This window comes from Sorex araneus, chromosome 1 (assembly GCF_027595985.1).
Source record: "Sorex araneus isolate mSorAra2 chromosome 1, mSorAra2.pri, whole genome shotgun sequence".
In the NCBI taxonomy this organism is placed as follows: Eukaryota; Metazoa; Chordata; class Mammalia; order Eulipotyphla; family Soricidae; genus Sorex; species Sorex araneus.
The window spans coordinates 55,601,165-55,623,486 of record NC_073302.1 but is presented as its reverse complement, the minus strand read 5'-3'; the positions used below and the strand labels follow the sequence as shown (position 1 = coordinate 55,623,486).

At 35.9% G+C, this 22,322-nt stretch overlaps 1 protein-coding gene across 5 annotated transcripts in view; it reads left to right on the top strand.

Annotated features, from left to right (window-relative positions):
• CNTLN (centlein) overlaps positions 1-22,322 on the top strand; it is a 277,959-nt gene that overhangs the window by 114,687 nt on the left and 140,950 nt on the right. For 3 of the 5 annotated variants that reach the window (XM_055123767.1, XM_055123769.1, XM_055123765.1), the window contains exon 8: positions 8,350-8,547. In XM_055123767.1, coding sequence (XP_054979742.1) covers positions 8,350-8,547 — 198 coding nt within the window. The remainder of the gene's footprint in view (positions 1-8,349; positions 8,548-22,322) is intronic. The other 2 variants (XM_055123768.1, XM_004600347.2) reach the window with 1 other exon arrangement.

The window sequence follows — 22,322 nt, the reverse complement described above, 5'->3', positions numbered from 1 at the left end:
TGTGAGACCAGCTTCCAAGCCATGGAGCCAACCAACCTACTGGTACTTATTTCTACTATTTTTGAAACTTAATTCTTAATGTAGTATTTTTAATGTAATATATATATATGTATATATATATGTATATATGTATATATGTGTATATATATATATATATTTGCTTTTTGGGTCACACCAGCCCTAATGTAGTATTTTTAATGCAGTATTTTTAATGTCATTCTTTCTTTTTTACATCTCTATAATAGATGCAATTATTATTTTTTATTATTGTTATTTTTATTTAGTGAGTCACAGTGAGGGTACAGTTACAGATTCATACATTTTGTGCTTGTTTTTCCCTTATGCAGTGTTCGAGAGCCCATCCCTCCACCAGTGTCCATTCTCCACCACCAATGAACCCAGTATCCCTCCCACCCCCCAGTCCCATCCCCCCAACCCCAACCCGCCTCTGTGGCAAGGCATTCCAATTTGTTCTCTCTCCTTTTGGGTTTTGTGGTCTGCAATAGGGGTATTGAGTGGCCATTATGTTCATCACTAGTCCACTTTCAGCATGCATTTCCCTTACCATGAGGGATCTCCAATCACATTTTATTTGGTGTTCCCTTCTCCATTTGGTATGACTGGAGGATATGGATGCAGCTTTAATGTCATTCTTAATGTAGTATTTTCATTTTGATTCAGGCTTTTGTATTTGTATAGAGCTTTCATTAATATACTAATTCAATTAAAAAGTTCTTCATAATTATTCATTTATAACTTTATACCTTTTCTCTGCAGTTAGTAGACATAACAAGTAATTTCTATTTGATAGTTTTGATATTTGATATGTAAATAGCTATTTATAAAAGCACAGAAATATATTTTGTAATTCCGGCTTTCAGAGGCCACTGTTATAGGTATTTTAACACTTCCTTTCAACTTTTTAAAATGCATTTAGAGGGGCTGGAGCAATAGCACAGTGGGTAGGGCGTTTGCCTAGCACGTGGTCAACTCGGATTTGATTCCCAGCATCCCATATGGTCCCCTGGGCACCTCCAGGGGTAATTCCTTAGTGCAAAGCCAGGAGTGACACCTATGCATTGCCGGGTGTGACCGAAAAAGCAAAATAAATAAATAAATAATAAAAATAAAATGCATTTAGAGTCTGGATAGATAAGACAGTGGACACAAAGCTTGCTTTGTATGCACTTAACCCAGATTTGATCCCTGCCACTCCACATGGTCCCTCCATCTCTTGCCAAGAGTGATCCTTGAGCACAGAGTCAGGAGTAATCCCTTAGCACAGCTCTACATGGTCCCAAAAGAACATAGTTAATGCATTATAACATAACACTACCATCTTCAGATTTACTTTTTTATAGTATGCGATAATTTTTAAAAAAGATCGTTTATTTAAACATTTTCTCCTTCTAGTGCTGATCATATATGCTTCTAAGATTTTTATTATTGTAAATATGTCACTGTCATCCCTTGCTCATCGATTTGCTCGAGTGGGCACCAGTAACATCTCTCATTGAGAGACTTATTGTTACTGTTTTTGGCATATTCAATACGCACGGGTAGCTTGCCAGGCTCTGCTGCACGGGCTTGATACTCTCGGTAGCTTGCTGGGCTCTCCGAGAGGGGCGGAGGAATCGAACTCCGGGTCTTCGGCCTCATGAAAGGTGAATGCCCTACGTTGTGCTATTGCTCCAGCCCTATTGTAAATACAGCTACAACAAATTTATATTTGTTGTAAATTCATACTTTATTCGTTTTTATTAGATAATGTTGATTATGTACCTTATACATACATACAACACTCAGGTAACAGTTCCTTTTAGGAAAATGCTACTAACTTTAATGCTATATAATTTACTCTTAATAAAAAAATAAAAAATAAATAAAATTAGTTTGTATGTAAACATAGACTTGTTTAAATTATTAAATACTTAAAATGCTCAAGGGATAATGAAGTTTGAATAGATGAGATTACCACCTGAGCAATTATCAGTAAATATTAAATTGCTAATTTTTAGGTTGTGTACAATGACATCCCACTTTATATAATGCAATTTAAAAGTCATAGATGTTTACCAGAACTTTAAATATACTTTTAAACTTCTCTCTTTTTTTTTAAAATGTAGGAGTCGTGCTATTTATTCAGTCATTGTTTAAGCTGATTGAATTGGGCATGAACTCCACATTATTTATTTATTTATTTATTTATTTATTTTTAGTGAATCTCCATGAGATACAGTTACAAAACTTCACTGTTTGAGTTTCAGTAATACAATGATTGGACACTCAACCCTCCACCAGTGCACATCTCTATCACCATTGTCCGCAGCATCCCCCACCATCCCACCCCCCTCTGTCTCTATAGCAGACAATCTCCCCTATACTCTCCTTTGTATTGCTTGTTATGAATAGCATAAGATGTTGATGCAGCGAGAATGACTGCGTGCTCCTGGAATTCTAAAATTTTAGATAATTATGGTGTGGAGAAATCTGCAGCGAGCTGCTGTTTGGTTTGGTTCAGAGATTCTTTTGTGTGTCTCTGGATTATGGCTGTTAAGGAGATTAAGTACCAGCTGGAGACAGTTTGTGGGGATGATCTCCAGCATCCCATGGAGACGGCAGAGATGAGAGAGATCTGCCCATCCCTTATCCCTTGAGGCCTGGGGTTTGTCGTCACTGAACCCACCTATCAGCACTTCTCATTGGGTTCTAAAAGTTGGCAATCGTAGGGGTTTTTAGTAGGTAGGTGGAGAGACGACCCCTGCCCCTGTCTGAGGCACCCGGGTGTAGTTGGCCTGGCTTAAAATTAGAGGCACCTCTGCAGCGAGCTGCTCAGTTTGGAGATTCTTTTGTGTGTTTTTGGATGGTGGCCATTAAGGAACTTAAGTAGCAGCTGGAGGCAGTTTGTGGATGTGACCTCCAGAGTCTCACAGGGGACAGGGGGATGAGAGGGACCAGCCCATCTCCTATCCTTTGAGGCCTGGAGTTTGTCTCACAGAACCCGTATACCTGCACTTCTCATTGGGTTCTGAAAGTTGGCATCCATGGGGGTGGTGGGGGGAGCGGAGCACCTAGGGAGCAGGTAGAGGGATGATGCCTATCCCCATCTGAGGCACCCCGATTAAGTTGGCCTGGCTTAAAATCTGGAAGCATCTCTGCGGTGACCTGCTCGGTTCAGAGATTCCTTTGTGTTTCTCTTGACCTTGGCACTTGTTTACATCTTTTCCAGAGAAATAAACTATTGGCCTATGCCCTGCAGGAAGTACCTGCTTACCCATAGGGTGCCATGCCAATGGCCCTAACTGCGGCTTCTGACCTCTTTCGAGATTTTATTGGTCTCTGAAATATGGCCAGTAAATGAGCTTGTATAGCTGAGCCAGAGGTGGTTTGTGGGTGTGGCTCACACATAGCGAACTTTTGGCCGTTTTCTTGGTAAACTTGGCCCCAAGTTGTTGGGGTCTGGCCAAAGGCACTGTGGCAATTTGGGTGATATCAGGCTGCTGATGCACTTGCCCTGCAGGTACAGGTTGACCAGCTGGCGGCACCATACCCCAATTTTTAAACTTCTTAGGCATGTATTTTTATCTAAAATGTAATACATTAGTCTATTTTTAAAAAAAAATTAGGGAGAATAAACGGTTCTGTAATTGTTTTAAAATGTGGTGATGCTTATAATTGAAAGTCTTCCCAGTTGGGACACAATAAGAAATAAAGATAAGTAATATGAAAGTATAAGCCAGGGAGAATCTCTCTTTCCTTTTCGCTCATTATTATAGAAGTTATATAAACTGAGCTATAATTATAAACATATAATTATAGTGGTTAATGCTTTATAGCTTTTTTTGTCTATCAGACTCTGAGCAGAGGGCATGCATCTCATTATTTAAAGTTCCATACTAAACCTATTTGGGGCATAATTATATTTAATTTGTAGATTTAGTAATTGAGGAAAAGAGTGTTTGTTAAAGTTAGATAGACTACAAATGCTCGAATTCAACTCAATGTAATATGGAATTCAAAATCTACACCCAGGCCCTATTATAAATGGCTGAGTATAGTTAAAATCTACGTGGAATAATATAGTTTTATCCTTAAAGAATTTGTAAACAGTGTCCTTAAGCTTATGTTTTTTACTGTTTTCAGAATTAATTCAATTCTCATTAACTTCTAACCCAAGAGACTATATTCTGATATATAAATTAAATGTTGCTCAAAGATACTTGTGCATTCTGTTCTGATGAAAGGGAGCCTACCACACTACCCTCATCTGTGAAGGAAACCTTTGTCATTGTTCTTCACCCACTACTGATTGTACAGATGGTTATTTTGGTAGTCACTACAGGTGGTGAGTGTTTGGGGACCACACTGCCACTTCAGTAGCTTAGAAATTTTAACCTCCAATGCATTTTTACTAGATTTTTTTCTTTTAGGGGAGGAGTTGACACACCCAGTGTTGTTTGGGGCTCTTCCTCCAATGCTTGGGGGATCAGTGAGGTACTGGGGATCACACCTGAGGCAAAGCATGTGTTCCAGTCCGAGCCATCTCTCTGGTCCAGATCCTGTTGGTTTTTGTCTTTTTTATTTTCTCATAAAAATGTGTTTTTTATGGATTTCAATATTTTATAACTTGGGAATAGTCATATTTTCTTTAACATAAATAATATGGTTCTGACCATAATTTTGTTGTTCATTTACATCTGTTTTTCATCCTAATCTTAGAGCATTTTATTTAGTATTTTTTTTATTCCTCTTCCACATGTATTTTCTAGATTTATGCAATGAACTTGAAGCATCTAATAGTCCATGCAGGAGTGACTGAATATTTCCTTAAAAATTAAGACTTTCAAGCATATTTTTACAAAGACTAAGACTATCAAGTATATTTTCTAATAGATTAATTTTATTATTTCCAAATAATAATTAGGGCTTAGTTGTAAGACTCAGGTGAGTTATATATATCTTAGAGTAATGCATTTTCTTGATTATTACTAACCCTACCTCTAAAAGTGCTAGCTACTTTTAATTTACAATTTCTAATGGAGTTTCTTGGTGTTTTTTCTATTTCTCTCAGTTATCCTCTCTACTTTTAAAAAATTTAACTTTCTCTCTATTTTTATTCCTTTCCCTATTCTTATTTATCTTGTTGATTTATATTATAATATGCCATTCCATTATCTGAAAAGATTTTTTTAAAATTCCACAGTATTATGATGACGGTAATAAAGAGAGGAGACAAAGGAAAAGAGAGAAAACTGAAAATAATTTAATCACAGGAAAGAGGTGACTCATGTTTTCCTAGAGGTCTCCACAACAAACTATTAATCTCAAGTACAAATCTGTGTACCAAATAATGTGGAGACCTTCTGTACAAGAGAAACACCCCTCGGGAGAAATGAAGTAATCTAGTTTATTTTTCTTCTTTGAGCATGCAGCTGCTTATACACATTTTAATAGTTTTTAACTTCGCATACTATTTCTATATGTGTGTATGATTTAAATATAGATAAGAATTGTATCAGAAATCATGATTCCTAGACTATCCAATGTGTTTGGAATATTAAATATATTTATCACCTTTTGTTCTGTTTAATGATAATTACATGACATGAGCTAATATCAATTCAGGAATATATGGACTTAGCATATACATACTTTTAGTTGTAACTGCATATTAAATCATGTTTTTCCTACTATAAACAGGTAGGATTTTCATTTGTAGAATTTAGTGTCCCAATCAGTGTAGCAAATAGAATACTTACTCACTAAATATGAGAAAAATTATTATTTAAACAAATTTCTCATTGGGTGGTAGAGCATACGTGTTTTTAAAATTGCCAAGGTAAATAAAATATCATGTTACTCAACACTATAAAAACATACCCAATAAGAATACATCCTTCTTGAAAATTAAAAAATTGGAATTTAGAGTTTTATATTTTGTTTTCTTCTCTGTAGTACTCTTAATCTTTTTTCATTTTAATTTCTTCAACCAAAATTGGCATTAAATAAAGTAAATATTAGAAATTACTTATGAGATGTGGATATACATCAGTGATAGAGCACATGCCACACATTTGTAAAACCTAAGGTTTAAACCTCCAGCACCATAAAAAAGGGAAACATTATTTTCCTTAAAGATTTTTAAAGCCAAGTTCACTGGTGAAATAGGCCTAGAATTAAAATGGCTATAGAACTGACTTTGCTTTCTTTACTCTAAGTTCAAATTCAGTGGTCTGTCGCTATTAAATAATCGAAATCAGTCATTAAAGAAAATAGGCCAATAGAACATGTATTTACTTGGAATAAGATCTAAGAACTGTTACATAGTTTTGAGATTCTTTTCTGAGAGTCTGCTTTTGTTAGAAGATCTCACTATTAGCATTATTTTAAAAACAACATTTGAACAACAAATCATAAATCTTGGGTCATTTCCCCAGTGTCACCAGCAAATATACATATGGTTTCTTTATGTAAGCCAATTACCACAAATAGAATTATGTCTCATTAAATCACAATTATAAGTTAGGATTTGCATCACCAAGAAGTTTCATGAGTATTGCAGGAATATCATTGTTAACTACATATGACACTGTGTAACACACCACTTATAAACCATATGCTGTCTCATTTTTTACAAACTCAAGTTTTTAATTTATTTAATGTGTGTTGTGTTGAGTTTTAAAGAAATGTAGTTAATCTGTCCTGCTTATAGAAAATTTTTTGGGCTTAATCACACAGTGTTCTAGGTTGTCATTTATTTTCACTCGACATGAACATGTCTTAGTTCTGCATTCAGGATTTTATATCATGTGTATAATTCAAGTGTCTGGTTTTTCTGTCTCTTTCTTTCCGTCACTCCCTTCAGATATCAGTTTTTGTTAAATAAAAATATATCAGTCAACTTAGTCCCTTGTTTTTTAAAAATATTTTTAGATGGGTGCATTAATTTCAATTAGCCTGGTATATCTTATATCTCTCTTTCTGCTATTTTCTATTACAGTCCATCTGTTTTTTTTCACGTTTTGCTATCCTTGGAGTTACATTCTGTTTTCTTTCAGTTTATGTAATACCACCATGGCTCAATTAAACTCCTCCCTCCCTCCCTCCCTCCCTCCCTCCCTCCCTCCCTCCCTCCCTCCCTCCCTCCCTCCCTTCCTTCCTTCCTTCCTTCCTTCCTTCCTTCCTTCCTTCCTTCCTTCCTTCCTTCCTTCCTTTCTCCCTCCCTCCCTCCCTTCCTTCCTTCCTTCCTTCCTTCCTTCCTTCCTCCCTCCCTCCCTCCCTCCCTCCCTCCCTTCCTTCCTTCCTTCCTTCCTTCCTTCCTTCCTTCCTTCCTTCCTTCCTTCCCTCCCTCCACCCTCCCTCCTCCCTCCCTCCACCCTCCCTCCTCCCTCCCTCCCTCCCTCCCTCCCTTCCTTCCTTCCTTCCTTCCTTCCTTCCTTCCTTCCTTCCTTCCTTCCTTCCTTCCTTCCTTCCTTCCTTCCTTCCTTCCTCTCTTTCTCCTTACCTCCCTCCTTTCCTCTCTTTCTTCCCTTTTCTTGGTTTTTTGAAGCTCTTCAAAATTTACCTAGTTTAGAGTTAGAAATTTAGTGGCTGGAGCAATGGCACAAGGGGGAAAGTGCTTGTCTTGCAGGTGGCCAACTTGGATTCAGTTCCTGGCATCCCATATAATTTCCTGAGCCTCTCCAGGAGTAATTCCTGAGTGCAGAGCCAAGAGTTACCCCTAAACACCATGAAGTATGGCCCCCAAACAAAGAAACAAACAAAAAAAGTGAGAAAACTAATGCTAGTGATATAGCATATGGATTAAATCACATGCAAAACACTGCAAGTCCAGGGAAGATTCATTTTTTGACCCCTGCATTGAAATATTTGTCCTGGTTGTCTGAGAACTTAGGGTCCCTAAGCAACATATAGGAGATCCTCCTACAAAACTTAGGAATTTAGCACATTTGCCTACATTACATAGACCCATGTTTTTCTTTCTAATATTGATTCTAATTTTATCTTGATATTCATTGTTTTTTATTTTTCATGTACTTTTTATTGTTTTCCAAGACCATTAAACTAGAGGCTAATGCCATAGACAGGTTGAGGTGGAAAGCGTTGCAGGAGGGAAACTGGGACATTGATGGTGGGAAATGCACGCTGGTGGAGGACTGAATGTATTACTGAAACCTGACCATGAACAGTTTTTTAAATGTGTATCTCACAGTGATTCATATTAAATAAATAAATAAATGTTAAGAACTATGTCACATATTATCCTCATGTGTATGTATATGTAAATATGGCATATATATAAAATCATTTTATTGCTGTTAATATACTTTGATCTATTCTTTGAAACAGCTTTACAATGAGTTACATATTTGTTTTGAAACCACTAAATCAAGTGAAGCTGTCCTCCTGCAAAGTGTTGCTAATCTTCGGGATCAGCTGATTCAAAAAGAGCAAGAAAATGCTAAATTGAAAGAAAAGCTTCAAGAATCACAAGTAGCACCATCTTTTCATCAAGAAACTGATTCAGACCACTCAGAACAGGTACAGGTAAAAGATACTTCAAAAATTATTGTTTAAAAAAGTTAAAAATTAATTTTAGGTAACATGGTTTACAATACTGTTAATAGTAAGAGTTCATGTATAACACATCCCAATACCACCCCCCCCCCCACCGACCAAAGTGACTCCTTCCCTACACCATTTCCAGGTGCCTCCCATTCCTAACCCTACATCCTCCACCGTGGTATGCAGCCTACTAAAAACCAGTTCTCAGGTTTTGTTGCCTTAGAATATTTGCTGTTTCCCTACTTAGTTTCTTTATACCATATATGAGACAGATCATTCATTCTTTGTCTGTCCCTCTCCTTCTAACTTCATTCAGTATGATGCTCTCCATATTCTTCCACATAGCAGCAAATTACATTATTTTCTTTTCTTATATCCCAGAAGTATTCCATTGTGTATATGTATGGGTATATGTACATAGTTTCATTATCCAGGCATCTATTCTTGAGCAATTGGGCTATTTCCAAATTTTGGCTATTGTGATTAGAACTGCAGTTAACATAGGGATGCAAATTTCTTTTCTCCATTTTGTTTGTGGGCTCTTGCCCAGAAGTGGGATTGCTGGATCATATAGAAGTTCACTTCCTAGTCTTTTGAGAAGTGTCTATATTATTTCCAATAAAGCTAGACCAATTGACATTCCCATTTGTAGAATGAGAGTCTCCCTTTTCACCAGATTCCATCAGTACTGTTTGTGTTTGTAATCTGTGATATGTTCCTGTTTCATTGGTGTAAGATGATAGTTCATTGTTTTTTTTTTGATTTGCATATACCAGCTGGAAAGTGATACAGAGCATTTTAAAATATGACTTTTGTATGCTTATGTCTTCTTTAAGGAAGTTTCTATTCATCTTTTCCCCCCATCTTGAGTGGGTTGGGTTTTTTTTTCTTGTAAAGATCTACGAATATTTTGGGTATTAACTGTTTATCAGATGAGGGTGGGAAAATGTTATTCTGCCATTTGCAGGGTGTCTTTTTATTCTGTTCATTATTTCTTTTGCAATGCAGAATTTTCTTAGTTTGCTATATTCCCATTTGTTTTTTATTATTTCTTGGCATTGAATCATTGAGACTACTCTAGCTTCAGTGTCATGAAGAGTTTTACCTATGTTTTTCTCAATATAGTTTGTGGATCCAGGTTGGATATCAAAGTCTTTAACCCATTTTCATTTGGCTTTTGGGTATTGCAAAGTTGTCTGAATCCATGGCTTTTCTATATTCAAATAAAGAAATAGAAGAGAAATTTTTCAGTATATTCCGTTTGTAGTTTTTCTTCAGAATGCCAAGTACCTAAGAATCACCCTAAGAGTGAAAAACACTTTCACTCTTAGAAAGCTAGATACATAGAAAATATTATAGAAAAAAACTAATATATAGGAAAAACTAAATACTTAGAAAACTTAATACATAGAAAATTAAATAGCTAATAAAAGAAGACATGGAGTAATAGGAACATGTCCCCTGTTCATGGGTTGGAAGGAATAATATTGTCAATATCACAATCTTACCCATAGCATTACACACATTCAATGCAGTTTCTATAAAAATATCCATGGCATTTAAAATAGATCAAATACTGTTGAAATATATATGCAACAATCAAACCTCTTAAATAGCCAAAACAATACTAGGGGAGGGGCTGGAGCAATAGCACAGCGGGTAGGGCGTTTGTCTTGCACGCGGCCGACCTGGGTTCGATCCCCAGCATCCCATATGGTCCCCCAAGCACCGCCAGGAGTAATTCCTGAGTGCAAAGCCAGGAGTAACCCCTGAGCATCGCTGAGTGTGACCCAAAAACCAAAAAAAAAATACTAGGGGAAAAATGATTGAGAGACTTCTTTTTCCTCAACTTCACACCATAATATAAGCTGTAGTAATCAAAAACAGTGTAGTACTGAAATAAACAGAATCTCAGAAAAATGGCATGGAATTGAGTGTCCAGAAACAGATTCAATGAATTATGGATATTTAATCCTCAGTAAATGAGCACAAAGTATTAAGTGGAGCAGAGAAAGCATCTTTAGCAAATGGTGCTGGGAAAACTGTTCAGTAACATATAAGAGACACTTTCTAAAAATGTTACCAGTGCAAAAACACATTCACTAATTTCTAACAAATGACTACTATTTATTCAAATATTATTTATTTTAATTTATATTTATTAAATAAATAGAATGTTTACTAATGGTTAATAGTAGTTTAAAATTATTTATTACATTTAAATATTTAATGTTTCTTTTATTTAGTGTATATTAGAGTATATAATGGCAGATAACAATTTTTCTGTACTATTTTATAATTTATATACATAAATACTAAATGCAAAATGGAAATTCATGAAAAATGCAGGCTCTGTCACATAAATAATTACTGTGACTAATCACTGGACATAAGTAATAATGATCAGCAGATTAACAGGTCATGTATGATTAGATGCTTTCTAACTGAAAGAGGTAATGGAATGAAGGAATTACTGACTTGAAAATCTCATAAATGTATGCCCTAATTACTTTGTGTATTGTACTTAATGATTTTTATTTTATTGAGGAGGGGGACAGGCATCTTTCAAGCAGTGCTCAGGTTCCTGGGAGCTATTCCACTGTCAAGCCAACAGTGCCAGATAGTTCAGTGCTTGCACCCAGCTCTCTTGTCCAGTAGTGCTGGGGACCACCTGAGCTATTCATGCCATGTGTTCAGGGAACCATAAGAGAAGATCAAACTCAGGGCTTTGGGCATACAAGTCATGTGCCTCTGACCCTTGCACTGTTTTCTGGGATCCAATACTTTTCGTCTTGGTTTTCCCCCTACTTTGATCTTCTCTTTGTGATATCAACTGACTTTTCTACTTATTTCCTATGCTAGTGAATAAGATAATATAAGTATGCATATAAATAGATGTAAGTATGCAAAAATAGATATAAATATGCAGGTTCAAATGTCAGATAAATGTGGGATCGAATAATAGCTTTACTTATGAACTTTCTGGACTCGAACCTGCTTTTAATTCTTGTAACACATTTTTCTGCAAATGTTGACTTTAATGGCATGTATATTACAGTGAAATATTGTCTATCAAATGCAATGTTTGACATACAGAAAATGGTTAGTAGTACTCTTTTAGATAATCTGAAAGGTATATTTCAGCTATAAAAATGCATTGTAAAAATGTCTTTTATCAGTATTTTTTAATATTATTAAGGTTCTCACATCTCTTTAAGATTTATAGTATACAAATTAATTATAAGTCTATAATTAACAAAGGTACAAAATTGGTATTCATTGTGGTTTTCGAACAGTAACTTTTTTTTGTTTTTGCTTTTTGCGTCACACCCAGCGATGCACAGGGGTTACTCCTAGCTCATGCACTCAGGAATTACTCCTGATGGTGCTCAGGGGACCACATGGGATGCTAGGAATCGAACCTGGATCGGTCGTGTGCAAAGCAAACGCCCTACCCACTGTGTCATCGCTCTAGCCCCTCAACAGTAACTTTTAACTCAATAGCAGTTGCAAACAGTTTAACTTTAAGACAATATTTAAATTTCTATTCTATTATCTTTCATTTTATAGACTCAGATCCAAAGAATTGGCTTAATCATAAAATTTATATCATTATGCAGCATAATGTAATCTACATTAATCTATTATATTGATTTAAGTTCATTTGTTTTATTTTTATTTCTTTTTAATTTATTTTGAAACTTTAAAAACACCATGGTTCATAAAGTTATTCATAATGTAGTTGTTTCAGGTATTAAATATTCCAGCACCAATCTCACCACCACTGTGTCCTTTCTTCCAACATTGCCCCCAGTTTCCCACCCACCCTACAAGCCTATCCCATTGGCAGGCACAAATTAATTTACTTAATATTGCTTGTTACTACAAAATGGTAAGTGGAATTATCAACAAATTGTTCAGTAAAAGAAAATTTGTTAATCTCACAATGATGTTATTAAAGCCAGTATCTGAGTGTTTGTTGCTAGTTAAGCCTTCTGTGTTATTGTTTTCACTTACTGAGCTTAGTGGGTTTCTATACTACTTTTGCTTTATGCTCCTTTCTACTATAGTGTCAGTGTTGTGGAATTTGAAGGTGTTTCATGGCCACACTCTCCAGGACCTCCAGAATCAATATCACTGGGATGACTTTCAGCCTACTCCCTTTCTGAGGGTTCCCAGAGTTTTCAGCCCCAAGACCAGTGTACCTGTGAGTTTCATCAACTTGGCTTGATGTCTCTTCTGAACTGAGTTCTGAGCATGTGATTCTGGACTGTCTACATGGCTTTGAAATGCTGGAAGCTGTGGGATGACTTTTTGCTCTATTTTTGGTAATAAACACTGTCTAATTCAAGGACTAGAACATTGCTAGTGATTTATATCTCTTTGTATGCACTTAGGGCCTATTCCCAGCTCAGTGCTTGGGGTTTTCTACCAGTGTTGCTCGGGGGAGACTGTGTGATGCTGGAGATGGAACCAGGACCTCCCCACTTACAGAGGATGCATACCAGGCTTTTGCCTATGTCTTTTTCCCAGTTTTACAAATATTTATTCTTTTGAAGAACCAACTCTTGGTTTTTTGATTCTTTTATGCTGTCCTTTTTTTGTTCTATATAACTTATTCATTCTGTTTTTCTTTTTTGCATTAAAATGACTTAATTTTATGTTTCTTTTTTTCTTATTCTAGTATTCAAAGTTATATGGCATATGTTAATTTTTTGGTGGTGGGCTGCTTACTAGTAGTGCTCAGGTCCTTGTGTCAAGAGGAATGAGATGCATGTGCAAGGAGCCTTGGATCCACTACAGGATTGGACCTGGTTTATTGAAAGCCGTGCTTCTTTAAGGCATATGGGATCAAAGGCATATACAAGCAAGCATTAATCTTCAATGTTATGACAAGATAAAGGTCTGAGTATTTCAGAAACAAGTCTGCTTATTCATTCTCATAACTACAGAGACCATGTAGTCCTTGACTTGCCTTCTGCTGATTGGCAGTTTTCCAGCCAAAGCTGTTTTCTGCTTAACCCTTTCCTCCTGGCTTCTTCACATGGCAGTTTTCCAGCCAAAGCAGTTTTCTGCTTAATTTTACTTTGTGCCTCCTTTACTCAAGAGGCCTGTGGGACCCTCCTGTGGACTCTTGGCCAACCAGGATGATGGTTAAGTATGAAGGTTTGAGGATGCAGTGCTGCTTAGACCATGTGATACCGTGGATTATTTGGGCCACCAGTGAGGGGGCCTCCAGGGTTGAATTGTTTAATGCAGAGGTACCATGTGGTACTGGGGATCAAATTGGGTGGGCCACCTGCTAGGTATATGCTTTAACACTAGCAACTATCTGCATCACTTAAGTAGATTTGATTATTAGATAAATTTTGAGTGCTTTTTTTTTTTTTGGTTGGGGTAGGAGGGTGGGGGGACTGACCTAGCTTTTCTACTGGCTCTGAGCTCAGGGATCACTCATGGCAGGTGAGCATATGGGTTGCCAGAGATTGAATTTGGGTCAGCCACATGCAAGATAAGCAACTTACAAGCTGTACTATCTTTGTGGCCTCTAGAATCTTTTTTTATCTTCTGATAGAAGTTTTGTATTGGGGTTTACTTTTTAGTACTGATTTTCCTATGTACTTTATGTTCTCACAGTTCATTGCTGCATTTGTTTACATAATTTTTAAGAACTTTTCTTTGATTACCTCAATATCCCATTTTTTATTTGGTGAATTGTTAATTGAGTTTTCATACAGTTTTTTTCATATTTTAATAGTGAATTTATTGTTTCATAGCATTTTAATCTGAAAAAATACTTGGCATGATTGCAGTCTTTTAGACACTTTTTTGTTTTTAACATGTAGTCATTTTTGAGAAAGCTTCATATGCAGGAGAACAATTTGTGTTTGGATTTTTAAGGGGTACAGAGCCCTGTCAATGTTTAAACCAATCTAGTCTAACTCCTCATTGAAGTCTATTGATTCTTTACTAATTTTCCTTTTAGTCTGTTCATTGATGAATGTGGGAGTATTCAAGTAACCTGTTACTGTTAAGCTGATGCTTCTATTCAGATCTATTCATAGTTGTTTTAGATAATTTTCTATTCAGTTTGTTGTATATATATATAAATAAATGTTAACTCTTCTTAATCTCTATATCATGTCTGTCACTGTCACTTGTTACCTTCAGCTTGAAGTTTATCTGATGACTTTCCCTACATTTTTATAGTTACCATTTACCTGTGTGATTTTCTCCCCAATATTTCACATCAATGCCATTGCTTATTATTAGCACTAAAGGGGGTCTCCTATACAAAGCAGTGGATTGAATTTTGTCTTTTGATCTCTCCTGTGACAAATATCTAATTTTAGTGCCTACCATATTACTTATTTGTCTGTTTGGTTTTTGGTTTGGAAGCAACACCTGGCATTGCTCAGGCTTACTCTTGGCTCTGTACTCAAGGATTGCTCTTGGTGGGGCTCCGGGACCTTATGTGATGCTGTGAATCAAACCCAGCTCACCCAGGTCAGCTGTGTGCAAGTCAAGTGCCCTACCTGCTGTACTGTCTTTCTGGCCCATTATTTCACTAACTTTAAGATGTTATTTAATTAGAAGATCTTTTTAAAAAATGAGCTGGAGTGATAGCACAGCAGGTAGGGCGTTTGCCTTGCACTCGGCTCCTCTCGGAGAGCCCTGCAAGCTACCGTGAGTACCTCGCCTGCCTGGCCGAGCTTGGCAAGCTACCCGTGGCATATCTGATATGCTAAAAACAGTAACAACAAGTCTCACTATGGAGATCTGCTGGTGCCCGCTCAAGTAAATTGATGAACAGTGGGATGACAGTGATACGGTGATTTTTTAAAATATTTTAAAAAATCTATTGAGGTCCTGTGATTTACAGTACTGTTGATGATGGATTCCCATGCATATAATATCAACACTACATCCCTTACCAGTATACCACCTCCCCCAAGGACCTCAATTTCCCCCCTTTCATCTCTCCCTTCCCCACATTCAGTTGTGTGGATCAGTTCTCCAATTGTATTGCTTTCTCCCTTTGTGTGTGAAACTAGTTTTTATTGATTGAAACTTGCTTAGAAAAATATGAGCAGGAGCAAGAGAGGAATTATGTTCAGGAGACAACACAAGCTTCTCCAGAGTGAAAATAAGCGAGCAAAGAAACATAGAGACAAGTCAAGGGTCAAGAGGGATCATGGGCTTGAAGAACAAGCCAATTTTGGCCCTTTCTTGCTACTCTGCTGTGTATTTTTAAACCCCATATATAAGAGAGATCATTATATGTAATAGACGTAAGAGATATCATCTATATCTATGCATGTATGTGTTCAAGGAAGAACTCAGATTTGAAGAACAAGCCACTTTTGTTGCTACTCTGATCTATATCAAGCCCCATATATAAGAGAGATCATTCTGTATCTGTGTGTTTCCTTCTGACACTCACTTAGCATATATCATTTAGTTCCATCTATATTGCAGCAAATTGCTTGCATATAATGAATAGAAATCTTAATTTTAAGTTACAAAAATAAAATTAAAAGTTTAAGTGTTTTGTTAACATATTTGACAGATCCTTCTTGACCCCAAATTTGGTAATATTTATACCAATTTCTTTGGTAAAAACTGTTAAAAAGTATGCTACTCATATTCTTAATTCTTAATTATATTTTATGTACAATACAGTAAGAATTTATTTTTGCTTTTCCTCAAATAATAATTTTCAGCTCTTCCTATTAAGTAATCTTTTTCTGCTTTAATCACACATAATTTGTATTATTTTCTTACATTGTTCAATTTGCTGATGTTCTCACTAGGACTTAGTTGTTCTGTCCATTCTTGTTCAATTCTCTCCATTTTGCTTTCATTATTTTGATTATTTAAAACAATTTTTACTGTGTTTGTGATTTGATTTTTGTAATACTTATTAAAAATATGTTAGTAATCTTAGATTTCATCCCATATATTGTAGTTGATTTATCCTTCTTTTTCTGATCTCACTTGTAATCAGAATTATTGGTGAGCTGACAGTTTTGTCATAGAAAGGGCAAGGCAAATTGGTTCATATGGGAATGAAACTTGTGACCTTTGATTTCCTAGCACCCTTCTTTTCTCTAGCTGAATTCTCAAAGACTTCCTATTCTTAAGTCTGAGTAACTGTTTTTCTTTTCTTTTTTTATACAGAAGTACTGTTTCTAGTCTTGAAGGAAATCCATGCAAATAGAGGACAAGAGAGAAACCCAAGTCTTAGATTTACTATAACGTTTATGAAATATTCTTCATATGCTATCAGCAACCACAAGATTGAAGTTGTGAATTTTAGTCATAGCTTGTATATTTTTACTTATTATACAGATACCCACTGATTCTTCTTTTCTAACTTGATAGAACATTCCTTTTTTTAATAAAAATTTATTTTAGGGGCTGGAGCAGTAGCACAGTGGGTAGGACGTTTGCTATACATGTGCCAACCTAGGTTTGGTTCCCAGCATCCCATATGGTCCCCTGAGCATGGAGTAATTCCTGAGTGAATGAGCCAGGAGCAACACCTGTGCATCACTGGGTGTTACCCAAATAGAAAAAAAAATTAGTCACTATGTAGCACTGTAGCACTGTCCTCCCTTGTTCATCAATTTGCTTGAGCAGGCATCATTAATGTCTCCATTGTGAGACTTGTTACTGTTTTTGGCATATCGAATATGCCACGGGTAGCTTGCCAGGCTCTGCCTTGCAGGCGGAATACTCTGGGTAGCTTGCTGGGCTCTCTGTGAGGGACGGAGGAATTGAACCCAGGTCAGCCACATGCAAGGCAAATGCCCTACCCACGGTGCTATTGCTCCAGTCCTATGATATATTTTTATTAATAGGGTTTCATGCATACAGCTTTCCAACATCATACCCTCTAGCAAGTGTCTGCTTCACTCTACCATTGTCTCGGAGTCCCTCCATTGAATATGCAAATTCAGGGTTTAAAAAATGACAAATTGTTTCAAATTTTAGTCTTGTATTCTTATATGGAATAACATTTTGTCATTCTGCTTTTATTTTATTATTTCATTGATTTCTATTCATACTTAACATCTTATTTTTATATTATAGAAAATATCTGCTTATGTCTTTGCTCTTTTTTCTGTTAGAAGACTGTCTTTATGTTGATGTTAATTACTTTTGATATTAATATTTTCTTTGTTAATCTATTACGTTAGCTAACAATGACTTCTATGTAGTGTAAACCCTAAATCTCTGTGACTTAAAATAAGTTGTTTTGAACTAGATATTGTGTGTATAAGACTGAGCTAATCTGGGCTTGGGGGAGATAAATTGGAGGGTTTTTGGGACACTATAGGAGATAAGTATTTATATAATACTGATACCAGTATTACTTGGATTTTCAGTTTTGAAATAGTTAAGATCTAGGTTTCTTTCATCTCTTCCCAATAGTCTTCTTCACAAACCAAGTCTTCTTCAACAGTATTTTGGAAATTGATATTCTTTTGCACTTAAGTATAATATTCTTAACTAATTAGTAAATTCCAAGAAAATTCTCATGAAGGCTAATGTGAGAACTGACATTTTATCATTTTAAATATTTTTATTTTTAAGAACTATTCCTCCTTCAAATTTGGTTTTCCCTAATATATATAATTAAATACTTAATTATATAATTTGCCTTCTTTGATTTAAATTTATATTCACTGTCACTGTCATCCCGTTGCTCATCGATTTGTTCGAGCAGGTACCAGTAACGTCTCTCATTGAGAGACTTATTGTTACTGTTTTTGGCATATCCAATACGAACGGGTAGCTTGCCAGGCTCTGCCGCAGGGGTGCAATACTCTCAGTAGCTTGCTGGGCTCTCCGAGAGGGGTGGAGGAATCGAACTCGGGTTGGCCACGTGAAAGGCGAATGCCCAACCTCTGTGCTATCGCTCCAGCCCAAATTTGTATTCATTTATTTTAAATATATACGGTGTATATCTCATTTTCATATATATATATATGAGCCATGTATGGTGATGCTTAGGGATTACTTCTGCACTCACGAGTCATTCCTGGTAGGTTCAGGGGACCATATTTGGTGCCAGGAATCAAACCTGCATTGGCCACATGCAAGGCAAATACCCTACCAACTGTACTATCACTCCATTCTGTATATGTACAATGTCTCCTTCAATTTAGATCTCCCTAACACATTTAATTAAATATATAATGTATATATACATATATGTACAGATTTTGGGCTACACCCTGTGTGTTTAGGACTAGCTCCTGGCTTTGTACACATGGATCACTTCTTGGGATCTGGGGAGCCGTATGGGGTGCTGGGGATTGAACTTGTCAGCTGCATGCAATGATAGCACCCTATTCTTTGTATGATTTCCCTAGGCATTAAATGCATATGTTTTATCTAGAGAGAGCTCATATCTTTAGTAAGTGTTTAAAATGCAGAAACTTTCATTAGATCCTAAGTAGTTTACATTTTGCTTAGATATTTGAATTTCATTAGACTTCTTCTTGTGATTGCAATTCAGTTGTTTTAAAATTTTTATCATATCCAGGGATCTAATATCTTATTCATTCTAGGATTTTTTTCATTTATATTCCTCTTGGGCTTCTGTAGACAATCTCTATTTTATATATTTTTTATTATGATCCTTCTAGATTTATGTTATGTCCCTGGATGATGAGAGTGTGAGAATAATAAAAACAGAGTGGCATCCACTGATGCAAAGGTGACTTGTGTTATCAGTACAAGCAGACATGTGAAACACAATAGGAGATGAAGACCTGGCAGTATGAGGGGTCCTGCCTAAATTAAAATTAACAGGTGTTTCTGATATATACCTCCAAAATATGGCATAAGTTTTGGCTTCTAATTGGGTTAGTTTGAGTTGTCTTCTGGACTCTATGTTCATGGTATTGTATGTTTAGAGTGTGATGAAGTGTAATGAGTGTATAGAGTGTGATGTATAGAATATATAATGAAGCCTTCTTTGATAAGGACTACTATGACTCTCTCAGGACTTCTTCCCTGCAAATGGACAGCCAGCTAGGAGTTCTATGGACCGCTAGTGTTTCTGTCAGTTAGCCTTTCTCCTAAATCTCTGCCCTACTGGATAGTATTGCTCCCTTTAATCTTTACTGCTAGTTGAATTGTATGTTTGTAGTGTTATTATGTGGAATCCCCTACCCCTCAGTAAAATCATATTGTAATTATATGCGATTAGCTTAAATTGTAAGATGAAGTATTTCTCTTAAAAGTGACAGGAGGTTAGCACTCTTGAAATGTGAACCTCACATAGCAATCTCTGTATGTTAGCAGACTGTTTTCTTTTAGAATTTTAATATATATTCCAATCTTTATACATTTTCCCCACCTAAGTTTAATAAATGTGGTTGAGAGATCTATCTTTGTCTTGTACATTTTAAAGGGAAGACTGCTATTTTTCCATGAAGAATGAAGTTATTCAGATGTTTCTAACATGTGTTTTTATCAAATTTAGATGCCCGATAAAGGAATATATATTTATCGATAAGTTTCATTAAACTTTTTACCTTTTTAGGGTCTGGGAGTTGATACAGTGGGTAAAGCTTTTGCCTAGAATGCTGCCAACCAAAGTTTGATCCCTGGCACCACATATAGTCCCCTAAGCCCCATCAGAAGTGCAAGGCCAGAAGTAAGCCCTGAGCACCACCAGATGTGCTCCCCCTCCCCCCAAAAAAACACCCCCCAAAACACCAAGCAATAGCACTAAAAAATTTCACCCTTCTTTACATGGGACTGATTCTAGTCTTTTATATAATGTCTTATTAATTTTAATATTTGTGTTTTAAAAGTCTGTGAATTAAACTGTAATGTTATATAACCTTTTAATACTCTTTTTAAATCTGGTTTGTCTTGCTTCTTTCCTTCTTTCCCTCCTTCTTTCACTCCTCCCCTGCTTCCCTCCTTCCCTCTTTCCTTCCTTCCTTCTGCCTGGCACATGCAAGACAATTTTTATCTTTATTCTGAGACATTTACCTTATTACATATTTTTTACTGTTTTCTCTGATTTTTATGTTATGATGATTGTTTGTTATTGCATATTTATTTTTTTATGGAGGAGTTGGGTGTGGGCCACCCAACTCTTGCTCAGATCATGCTCAGTGATCACTCCTGTTAATGCTTTGGAGACCATATGAAGTGTGGGAGACAAAACAAGGATTGGCCATGTGTAAAGAAAACACTTTAACCCTGGTACTCTTTCTCTGGCCCCTTGTTTTATATATCTAATTTAATTTTTTCCCGTAAGATGAAATCTTAGAAGTAAATCTTTATTTAAATTATTAACCTGTAGCCAGAGCAATGGTACAGTAGGTAGGGTGCTTCTCTTGCACCCTGCCTACTCCAGTTTTATCTCTGGCACCACATATGGTCTCCCAGATCCTGCCAGGAGTGATCTTGAGTATAGAGCCAGAAGTAAGTCCTGAGCACTGCCCCCTGTGATATTAAATAATAAAAGTAGTTCAGTTGCTAAGCCTTTTGAATGTATACCATGCCACCTATATTCTAGAAAGACATGAAAAAATTATCTTTTCACAACATTTTTTCCTACTCATGCATGCTTTATTATAATTTTAAAGCAGTCCTGTTCATTTATTCCTTTTGATTGTCATCTCCAGAAAATAATGATGTGTTTTTCTTTCACTTTTTGCTTGATTTTCATTTATTAATATTTTATCAACTTATATGCTTTTATTAACTTTTGAATTACTAATATATCTGATCTCTAAGAATATATAGTTAGGAGATGAGTTGAGTGTATTATTTAATACAGATATTCTCGCTGTTTACCTTAATTCTTTATAGCCTTCTATATCATTGACTTATTTATTGATAAGTTTTTCACTAAAATTTTTCTATTTATTTCTATTATTTTCTATTTATTTTTTCTATTTATTTATTATTTATTTCTGTTTATGTATTTATGTAATTTGTTTGTGCACTGACAAGTATTAAACTTCATTGTGTTTTTCTGAATTCCTACCCCCACTGGAGTATGAACTTCTCAAAGCAGAGAAGGTTGGCATCTAATGATTTTATTTGCAGTGTGTCTTCCAAATATGTAAAATGAGCACATAAAAATATATATTATGTTTTCATACCCATTGAGCCTATCACAATGATTGTTCTTTGGTAGTCAGTTTCCGTAATTTGGAGGTAAGGGCAATAGAGTAAAATTTTGCAAGGATTAGCTGATTGTGATATACAATAGTTGCACATAGTTTTTAAAATTTGATCATATTAGCAGTGGCGAATTAATTATAGTTTTTCAGCAAAGCAAAAATATATATGTATATCTGAATTAGTAAGATTTTTTAAATTTTCATTTTTTTGTTTTGATTTTTGGGCTCCCCCTCAGCACTGAGGGTTTACTCGTGGTTCTTTACTCAGAGATCACTCCTTGCGGTGTTTAGGGAACCATATGGGGTACTGGGAAGCGAACTTGGGTCTGCTGTGTGCATAGCAAGTGCTCTGCCCACTGCACTATCTCTTCAATCAGAGAATCTACGTACTATATATATGTAGAGAATATAATGTTGATAGTGTCTTTTTTTGTAAGTTATTTAAAATTTTTAAAAATACGTTCACTCATTCATTTTGTACACTGGGGATCAGAGCCAGGGCTCTGATATGTTTGATACATGCACTCTACATCTGAGCTGAAACACTGGCCTCTAAAGTATTTTAATTTCTCAGTTGGCAGGGAGGTTATCATA